This window comes from Carya illinoinensis, chromosome 2 (genome assembly GCF_018687715.1).
Source record: "Carya illinoinensis cultivar Pawnee chromosome 2, C.illinoinensisPawnee_v1, whole genome shotgun sequence".
In the NCBI taxonomy this organism is placed as follows: Eukaryota; Viridiplantae; Streptophyta; class Magnoliopsida; order Fagales; family Juglandaceae; genus Carya; species Carya illinoinensis.
Window position 1 is genome coordinate 34770057 of NC_056753.1, and position 10674 is coordinate 34780730.

Consider the following 10674-nt stretch of genomic DNA (forward strand, 5'->3'; position numbering starts at 1 on the left):
CTCTGGGCCCCCGTTGGACTTGGGCCAGAGAACTTTTTTTTAAACGGGTTACGTGGCTTGGCTGCAGGAGGTGAAATGGCGTCATCAAACGTTTTGGGACAACATCGTTTTGATTCTTTGAACAAAGGGGAAGGTTTTCCTCGCCATTTTTTTGGGACGAAATAGAGACCTTCTTCAAATTCTTGATTAAATTAAGTAAAGGGAAAATCCTGGTATATATTATCAAAAGAAAAGGGATGGGTGAATATACAGTGATGGAGCTAAGAGGACTCTGAAATCAAAAGAATATAATGTAATATATACAAAAGAATCGGCACCCAAAAAGGAACCATATGCATATCATTCTGAATCTCTGTCCACCACATCGCAAAACCATGGACAATTTCTTTTTCCTTTCTTTTTGGACAAGTAGAATATATAAATAAATATATATATATATATATATACACAAGTTGAAGAGCTTTACACTGGCTTGATAACTCTAAAGCTTCTCAACCGGCAAAAGAGTCGAATGTGAAGTTTTGCAACCATCATGAGCCAATCAGGCTTCCAAAATCCCACCATTTCTTCTTTCCCTTTACATTGGGTGCGGGCAGATCTTGAAACAACAGTAAATTAAATGATAAATCATAAAAACTTAACGAACGTTTGTAATAAATATGCTAGATTTTGTTTTTGTTTTTTTTTAATGCCAACAATAATTTAACGTAGAACCTTAACTGAGCTTGTCGTATCATCCATAATGTTAATAATCTCTGCAACCCTTTTCAATAGCTCCTTGGATAAATAGAAATTTAAAAGAAGCACAAAGGATAATAACCAGTTGGAGGAATTGTATCATGCTCCTATTTCATTGGTTCCTCCATTCCAAGATGCCTTATCCAATATATTTAAAGGATGAGTGTACATGACTAGGCAATGGGTTGGGGATTTTTTTTTTTTTTTTTTTTTTTTTTTTTTTTTTAAGGTCAGGGAACCTCTCCAAGGCAGGGTCCTTCGGACCCACCCTTGCAGAGTAAATCCTGATCCTGTACACCGTACTCTCGGAAGTTTCTCTACACAGAATTGGTTAAATTACTGACTTTTCACTAGGGGGACTAGGCAATGGGTTGTTAACATCTTCAATACTTAAGATTTAGAAATACAACCCATAACAAAAGGACTAGTTGAATGAAGACAACATATAGATAGAGGGATTAATTGTTCATTGCTCCTTTTTTTTATTTTAATTGGAATCAGGTGTCCAGGAACAACGTCCTGACCAATCCCGAGAGTGCACAGGTTCTCGGCAAGGAGTTTCCCACAAGTGTATATCGGGTAATTCAAAAGGAAAACCACTCAATCCAATGGCCCCTAGAGATTGTTTGCACCCAATGGGATTTGAACCTTAGACCTAGGGGAGCATATCCCCAAACCCAAGGCCTTAACCACTCCAGCCAACCCCTAGGGTTATTGCTCCTTAAAATGAGTTTTCGTAATGTATAGAAGGCTTGATATGAGCTCACACTCAATCCCCTTCCCTTTTAGACTAGTTTTCTACAGGTTTTCTCTAACTTTAATTCTTCCTAGGACCTGTATTTACCTTTATCTACCAATCCATTCCAAAAAGAATGCTTCCAATATTTCATTTACATGCCGCACTGAAGGGTATCTCAAAATGCCTTGGATTCAAAAGCTAAACTTGCAGTATGTCTTGCCATGAGAGTGAGTGGAGTCAAGAGATGGACTAGTTAAATAGGGGTTTTTTTCTCCGCCGGTTAGTAGCCTCAGCAAGTGAAGGACGAATGACAATGAATCCCAACACTTACAAGGTGAAAGCTTTATAATGAATGGGGAAACATGATAAAGAACAATAAGAAGCAAGAAACAAAATTAGGTTTCCAGTTTAAAATAAAAATTAGTCGCAATGTCATTGTAGGTACTTAGGGTCAAATTTTTAATTTTATTAAATTGGACAAAATGTATATTGTGAAGAATTAAATGTTTACCTCCCTCGGGATAAATTGAATTGTAATGCACCTCAGCCCAAAAGCTCATGAAAATAACTACACAAGCCCCACGAAAAACAAATCAAAATATGAAAAGGACAAAGAAAGGGGCATGAAAGTTTATCCACTCAGATGATAATGGCTAGTAAAAAATATTTTCCATCGTACTGATCAATTTAATTAGTGTGATTTACCAAGTTTGGTACCAAGCTTACAACTCCACAAAGTTGTTCAAAGCGGTCCAGTGATCAAGCCAAAAAAAGATGCTAAAAGAAACGTAATGGAGTCATCGGTTATGGAACAAATACAAACTCAAGCAAGCCATCACAAGCTCTGTAAAGTTTTGAAGGGATTTAAATATATATGAAAAACCTACCCTACAAGCCAGAGTGAGGTGGATCAGATGATGAGGTTCAAATTTATTAATACTCCATTCATAATATGACAGTATGTTTAGTATATTATGAAACAGTGGGTTTTGCCAGCAAAATAAAAGTTGCTTTTGGCATCCAATAAATTTATATAAAAATACTCCGAGTTCCCTTAAAATTTCAGAGAATGTAACCGTCATGCATGAACACACCGACATCTTAAATTTGAGACTGGCATAATAAAAATAGGTTATTCCATTTTTGCATCTCAACTTTCTTTTTCCTTTTCTTTTTGAAAAGTTTGATATCTCAATATCTAGTAATCAGAACAACCACATGCATGATCTCCTTCGGTTATAAAATATCAAGTCTCATGATGACAATGAAAAGTTCAATATTTACCTCGGTTGGACTTCTGGATATGTGGAAGGATCTCAATGTAACATGTGTTCTTAAATGAAGTTAGAACAAATATCTTGACACCATACTGCAAACAAATGATAAAAACATGCATCATTTTTCTACAGAGTAGGTCATCACAAGAAAATATGAAGATTCATGTAGACGTCAACAAGTACGTGAAACAAAAAGCACCACAATACTCATGCAGTATATATTAAATGAACTGGGGAAAGGAGGCGACCGGGAGGAGCAGCACCTATGTTTAATTTTGCAAAGAAACATATTTTCATATTTAAAAATAATTATAAAAAATAAAAATTTGATAATGAAAGGTTGTTTTATTTGATCATCTTTAAACCAGTCAATCTGTATGCTACACAATGAGATTTCAATTCTGGAAAGTCTTACCAGATATTTAATCAAAAGTATTTTCTTTTTTTAAGTTAAAAATGCAACACATAATTTCCCCAAATGTGCAGCACCACAAAGTTCTTTCTGCATTCAACAATACCTTCCATTTATATTCACTTGCAGAAGATATTCATATTCAAGCTCTGTCATAAATTAACAATATTTAAATTCTTCTCATTGTTTTCAATACCGCCATAACAAATCTAGCAGGAATTAAAGGGAGGAATTAAAAAAACAAGTCCTATAATTCCTTATACCCAGTCTGCAGCAGCTTGCAATGTCACATGATCACCCCATTCGCCATTCCTATTTCATGAACCCAAAAAAAGGATGCATATAAGCATGATAGATATTTTAATAAAGCTTTCTTTGAATGAAGTATGGTGAAAACGAGGAATAGTACAATACTTGCTCATTTTCTTCAAATAATCATTGTAGGCCATGGGGACATAACCCTTGTAAATTGCTGGGTGAGACTTGAGCTGATGATATCAACACATCATGGTTGTCACATATCTATAATGTTGAAGTACTGGCATCACAAAAAAAAAAAAAAAAAAAGGCATTTGAATGCCACCAACCTGTCGAATAATCTGTTCTCTAATAAAACCATGGTGATCGGGAGAATGATACAGTTGATCGGATAAAGCACGAAACTGGGAAAATATGGACTATTAAGAATCTCTTACATCCATAATATTAAAAAATATATATTATTACAAGAAATGATGCGGTGCAATGAGCGATAAATTTACCCAATAATTTTTAATAAGTATTATGCAAAGACTTGAAGAGAAATAAATACTCTTAAATCTAAGGTTATTATCAAATAATTAAAGTCAGAGAAGTAACAGAAACAGTAATCATCATTACTGAACAACTTCATTTGCAACTCAAAGGAGGAATTTACACGAAAATTAAAACACAAAAGACTAAGCGTTTGTACCTATAGTTAATAGCATTTTTTAAAATCACTGTCATATTCTTTATATTTGCAAGTGATTTGGACTCCAACTGTAGCTGGCAAAAGAAACCACCCCTATCTATCATAGTCTTTTTTACTTTCTTGGTCCTGAAGCTGTCATACATTCAGAATAGACATTTACAGAGCAGTACTACGGTTTCTCCAATTATAGAAGAAAATCCAAATAAATGTTTGTGTCATCATCATATGCTTATCAGCTGTTGCAAAATATTCGCAAACAACAACTCACGAGATCTTATGGACATGATTCACCAGATAAATTAGTTTAAAGCTACTTGAGATCCCTTTTTCCCTTTAAAATGGAAGAAATTTAGTCAAACAACGTTTTTTTTTTTTTTTTTTTTTTTTTTAAAAAAAAAAAAGTAATAATAAGGATGCTTTCCTTATGCAATATACTGCTTTTTTAGGTCTCTGACCCAAGAGGAGAATAACGGTATAGTCAGCACTTGCATTTAAAAAAAAAAAAAAAATGCACTGTAAAGTGATGCTTATAATATCTCAATAAGGATTAAACAAAAAAATAATTATAAATTAAACTTTTTTATCTTCAACCTCCAATCCCCAAATAAGCTGCTTTTTTTTTCTTTCTAAAGTATGCAATAAAGCAGCCTTTTCTTTAATCACTGATAACAATAACACGAAGCCTATCACTTGCATTTCCAAGATTTACTACTTGTGCTGAAAGGTAAGGGGGAAAGGTAACAAACCTGACAGTTACCATCTCCTAGAACCTTTAGCTCAACCAGATCGTATAACTGCAGTCTGAAAAGACCAAATATCTTAACACCAGATAAACAATAATTTGAACAGTTTCTACTTACAGAAAGTGCCCCAAAAGATAAAAAAGCTTTAAAACTTTATAAATATTACATATATAAAGTTATCAAAACTTTATATATACTTTATATATACTAATGTGGGAAAGGAATATATATTACCGAGTAATGGCTGTTTCAGTATATTTGATATTTTCAGTAATTTATGTTTGAAAAAACCATAATAGATATATAACAATCCAGAGCCCCCAATAATCAAATGTACTAAGCATAGCAATATACAGTGAGAAGATGACAATACCTTTCTAGCAGCCTTTGGTGATCTGATATTTCTTCATCCACAGAGGGTATTTTCTCATTTGTTTTAGGGACATGCTGCAAAACCAAATTTTAATAGCCACCACATCCTTAACAACAAATTAGAAAAGCACTTTTTTTTTTTTTTTTAATAAGTATACAAGAGAACCTATTAGAAAAGCACCCCTGAAGCTATATTTTTTTGTATACAAATTAGAAGAGCACATATATCTGCTCAAATGTAAGCTATATCCGTCTTAAGATTACTTGCTTTTTTTTTTGGAAAATGTGCAAGTAGGTACAGAGCCTTAGTCCACAGAGAGTATACAAGAGAAGCACCCAGAAGGGAAAAACTAACATCTATGATTTAAAAGATCAATAAACTCCTCTAACAACTAGTGGCCGCGGTCCAGTCAGAAAGAATGCAAGAATCAAAACTTCAACTTTGCCATGAGTAATTTACACCCCTCAAAATCCCATGCATTTATTACCTATCAAAAAAAATAAATCCCATGCATTTATTTGATCAAATAGGCAAAGCCCAAGTACGCAAGAAGTATTTGGTTTTAAAAATTGTTGGATCATCATACCATAATCAAAGTTCAAGCACTCCAACAATCAAGAATCTACATCATTTACACAAAATTGAAAACTAAAGAGAAAATGCATCCTCTCTCTCTCTCAAAATATATTGAAAATGGATTCATGAACACTTATGGTGCTAGTGAGATCATTTGCTCTGTAGGATATTTAATGAGTTTATGCCATTCTATTCCAAACAGCACCCCTGAAAAAAGTAGAGAATTCCAAAAAAGTAGAAAATGCTGCTCCTTCACTAAAAGGAGTGCTGCCAATCTCCTGATGTTCAAATATAAAGATTCTCCTACTTCATTTGTGGAATCTACTTCAAATGGCACCAGTTTTGACATACATGAAAATTGACAAGCAAGGTATCACAATATGTCGTGGCATTCACATTTACAAAACGCTCTCCCTCATGTTTTACAAAAGGACACACCACTACACATTATGAGGTGTTGGAACCAGCAAGAGGAGTTCAGATACTATAATTTTCTCCCTTAATAGAAAAGACTTACAGGAACAGGAATCATCTGATTAAATCTTTTGCCTACTTCACCATCAAAAGCAGACTCGTCTGTAATATCCAATGTACGCAAACAGTCTTCTGCATTGGATAATCTTTCCCATGGACAAGAACATGAATTGAAAATTTCAAGTTCAGCCACTAGATCATGTCCAATTTTTCTGTGATCATCAGCCTTCAGTATCATGCTTTTGCTGGGATCTGCATCCTCCATCTTTCTGCCAGGATTATGTCCTCCTTTCTTATCATTTTCATGCCCTACATGTTGGAAATCCATCAAAGTAAGCAAAACACGGAATACAAAAAATGAACAACAATCAGAATAGCAGCAGCTAAGGTTTCTTCACCAGAACTGCATCGTCTTTCTGAAGGACCAAGCCAATCTTGTGCCAAAACAGACGCTCGCAAATGTGCTTCCCCAACATTAGATAATCCAGAAGCTTCTAGAGAATAAATTCGTGAAAATTCTTCTTGAAGAGCACGTGCTACAACCTCATCATTCTCCACATTAGCATTCTCAGAAAAACCTTCTCTGACATACTCAACTCGACTTAAATCTTGGTCATATTGAGTAATGGTACTACAACAACCAGTATTTTTGAGGGTGCAAACATCAAGTAGATGGAGGCCCCACCGAGTAACATCAGGATCTAGCTCATACGTTTCCATTTAGTCATTCCGCCCAAACGAAGCTGTCAGCTCCAATTATGTCGCTTTATATCTATGCCCCAAAAGATTTTGAGAACCGGGTGAGAGGATTAGATTAGTCATAATCAGACCCCACCGAGGGTTGGAAAAAGGCCAAGATATATAAATGTAGCTAATCCATTCATTTATTACTAGAGTTTTTAATCAATTTTATGCGGTGCCCACAGCAATTAAAAAGAAAATAACACAAATCATGGTGGGGATAGTTCAATATATTCTGAACCCCGTACAAACTGCAAGCTGCCTTGTGATCTCTAGACCTAATCAAATAAATAAAAATACGAGGATAACAAATTACAAAATCATTCCAACGTAGAACTTAAGGAAAACTCGAATTTCGCTCTTGAATGCCAAGAACCGTAAAACCCTAGACCTAAACCACGGAGAGAGAGAGAGAGTTATGCATTGCCTGATCAAAAGCAAGGAAACGTACCTCCTCCGAGAACCCAAAGAATGATTGTATGTGGAAGAGAGCGATGCATAGATTCTTGAGAAAGGAGGACAATGAAAACGAGGTGTGGAATGCACGCGCGGTTAAATGTCGAGGAAGCAGTTATGTATCACTGAATCGTAACGGAAAGAATATAGCGATGCGACAGATCGCGAAAGCCGGTAGCGGATAGAATATTAAAGTAGAGAAATGATATTTGCAGACGTGATTGTGTAAGTGATGTGTAGTCGTTTTAAAAAAAATAAATTAATATGAGATTCACATGAAAAAAAATTAACCTTTTAATTGTGAACTTCACTATTTTTTAAAATAATTATGCGGCGTTTGTAATTATACGATTGTATAATATTGCTCATTAAAGTATGATGATGGCAATAAGTAACGCGATGAAATTAATCCAAGTTAACACAATATAAAATTAATAAATTTGAGTTTAATATTAATAAATTAGTCTGTTAAAACATAATTTAATAACGGATCAGCTTGCTTAAAATTAAAATTATATTATTTTTAACCTCAAAATAAAAATATCTTTATCCTATTATAAATTTTTTAACTCTCTTTCAGACTCTCACTTACTCTCTCTCTCTCAGTTCTCAGTTGAATCAATTATCGTGAGTCAAGATCGTCTCACATTTTATTTGGATTAATTATTATAATTTTAGACCTATGTAATTAGTTTTATATTTTTGTAAGATATTATGATTTTAACTTTTATGTAAAATTGTGTTAATTATGTCAAATGGATTATTTGGTCAATTCAACCAATTTATTTAAGAGTTTTGCTATATACAAGTACAGTTACATATTAATCTGTGTACTAATACTGATTTATTCATACTTAAAATTTAAATTAACACTGTTTTTAATAAAATCTATTTTTTGACCAATCACATCACATTAGTGCACATATTAGTACACAATTGTACTTGTAATTATATTTTTTCTTTATTTAAACGGGTTGATACGGATTGACACAGGTTAAAACGAGTCGTTTCGTGTTAATATATTTTTAATTAACTCATAATGGGTCAAAACAAGTCGGGTCGTGCCAATCCATTATTTTAGTCGTAGGGTTTGGAAATCAGACCTGTTAAGTTTAACAAGTCATATTCGAATTGACACATATTGTATAATATACACGACTCGAATACGATCCGTTAACACGATTTATCACCTCTAAATTATATATGTGTTGTTTACTTTACTTTTCATTAAACATAAATGATATTTGCATATTTGTGCAAGTTTTGTTCATTTTTTTTTTTTAAGTTGGTAATATGAAATCTGTATGAAAAAATATGTAATTGATAATTGATCATATTATTTTTTAAAGAGAGTGCGTGGAACTTACATATCTTAATACTGTATATAACATCTACGTTCTTTAAAATCAGTTTATTACATCATTCATCTCATAATCACAGATGAATAGTCTAGTTTTAGGGTATTGAGTGTGCAGTACCCCGTACTCCCTGGAAAAAGGTGGAAGCCATTATTAAAAAAATAACTTTTTATATGAGTCTCAAATTTATCCATTTTTTTCTAAATGAATATGTACAGATTGCACACTTAAAGACTGCAAATATCATTTCTCATGGTTTTATTATAATATATATTATTTTAAAAAAAAAATCAAAAATATATTTTTTATGAGTAATGTTAAATATGGTTATATGGTATGCAAGTCATGTACACTCTTTTCGTAAAATAGTGTGTTCCATAAAAAGAAAATGATATTTCATGTGGATCACAGATTCAACATCTTTTTTTAAATAGAATGCATATGACTTCCACACTCTAAAAGCAAATATCATTTCTCATTCCTTATTAAAAAAAATAGATATATACATGCACGTCAAATTATTTAATATTTGAAAACAATATTATCTATAATTTTTTAAGAAGTAGGGTTGAAAACCAACGTATTCGGTATAGTTTTAGTCAAAAACTGACAATATATGGAGAGTTCCATAATCGGCCAATTAGAGGGGAGAAAATCGACATCTTCGGTGTTAGCTTGAGTCAATGCGGTTCATCGATCTGTCATTGGTGTCGTTGTGAAGAAAGGGGAAGTGGTGGTTTGTGTCATCGGTAGGAAGAAGTTGCAGTTTCTGAAAGAGAAAGCAAAAGGAAGAACAACCATAAAACAATGTATGCATAACTAAAATGATGTGTTTCACTTAAACAACATCATTTTATATACGGATAATATATATATATATATAATAAGTCGGTTCAACAGTTTAGATTTGGTTTAGACTGAAGCCGAACCGGCCGGCGTCGGTTTTTTTAATTTTATATCATTAGCCAATCGGTTCTCTGACAGTTTCAGCCTATTTTGAACTCCAGAGGTTGGTCTCGTCGATTTATTTACAACACTATTAAGAACAATGATAATGCTCCATGATTTTATTCACACCCTTACGTATGGTGGAATAAGCTCGTAATTAAATCAAAACACATTAGAGGATACAAATATTAAAACCCAAAATCAAAGTGGGTAAAATAATTAAATTTACTATTTTGATCCCATACAACACAAAGCTAAGCTATATGAATTGATTTAGAATAATCAAAAGAGTGAGTATAACAAATGGATGTTGGAGAGAACAAAACATCTTGATTGTTGGGTTATGGAGTCTAATTGGTTTTGTGAGCTAGAAAGGGCACAAATAGATTGTTTGCTTGACTGTCGTTCAAGCAAAGTTCAGATAGTGAATTCGCTTAAGGCATGCTCGACAGTTGGCTCGAGTGAAGCTTGGACAAAAAGCTTGCTCAACAATCCACTCGAGCTAATGTTGGTTGGTTGTTTGCTCGCAACGCACATCTACTCGAGCTAAGAACCTTGTTTTGCCAAATTATGGTTTTTAGCACCGTTTGCTATATATATATATGTTATATTTATGTTCACATTGTATCAAATTGAAAAAAGAGAGACAAGAAACGATGTAGAGCATATTGTGAGAGAGAAAAAGCCCTAGAGAGAGAGGTGAGATTTGTGTGAGCAGAATGAAGCTATTGTAACTCATTTATGTGATTCTAATATCCTTTGAAATAAAATCTCCTGCAGCTTTGTGAATGAAAACACATTGCCAAATCATGTTAAATAATATTTATCGTGTATACGTACTTGATTCCTGTGTTTCTACATTTATTTTACTGCCTATGTCGTTATCG

General features: G+C 33.4%; 1 protein-coding gene across 3 annotated transcripts; it reads right to left on the minus strand.

The window, feature by feature from the left end:
• Nucleotides 1–272: 272 nt before the first annotated feature.
• LOC122301288 (OVARIAN TUMOR DOMAIN-containing deubiquitinating enzyme 9-like) lies at nucleotides 273–7646 on the minus strand. Of its 3 annotated transcripts, XM_043112519.1 has the most exons (11): nucleotides 7477–7643; nucleotides 6683–7056; nucleotides 6328–6593; nucleotides 5235–5308; nucleotides 4865–4919; nucleotides 3754–3828; nucleotides 3581–3654; nucleotides 3430–3478; nucleotides 2762–2846; nucleotides 1989–2045; nucleotides 273–598 (listed from the first exon to the last, which is right to left on the minus strand). In XM_043112519.1, the coding sequence occupies exons 2-11, from the start codon at nucleotides 7002–7004 to the stop codon at nucleotides 531–533; spliced, it is 1125 nt and encodes a 374-aa protein (XP_042968453.1). In that variant the 5' UTR covers nucleotides 7005–7056; nucleotides 7477–7643; the 3' UTR covers nucleotides 273–530. The 3 variants fall into 3 exon arrangements, with proteins under 3 accessions (XP_042968453.1, XP_042968452.1, XP_042968454.1); XM_043112518.1 differs by having other exon boundaries at nucleotides 273–2045; nucleotides 7477–7646; XM_043112520.1 differs by lacking the exon at nucleotides 1989–2045 and having other exon boundaries at nucleotides 7477–7645.
• Between the last annotated feature and the right edge of the window lie 3028 nt (nucleotides 7647–10674).

Bases quoted from the DNA above. Each gene is read 5' to 3' on its own strand.
- LOC122301288 (XM_043112518.1), bottom strand. From the start codon at position 7,004: ATGGAAACGTATGAGCTAGATCCTGATGTTACTCGGTGGGGCCTCCAT. The intron at 4,920-5,234 runs GTATTGTCATCT...TGGTCTTTTCAG, and splicing joins CACCAAAGGCTGCTAGAAAG to ACTGCAGTTATACGATCTGG. The intron at 3,479-3,580 runs GTATTGTACTAT...TTCATGAAATAG, and splicing joins TATTTGAAGAAAATGAGCAA to GAATGGCGAATGGGGTGATC.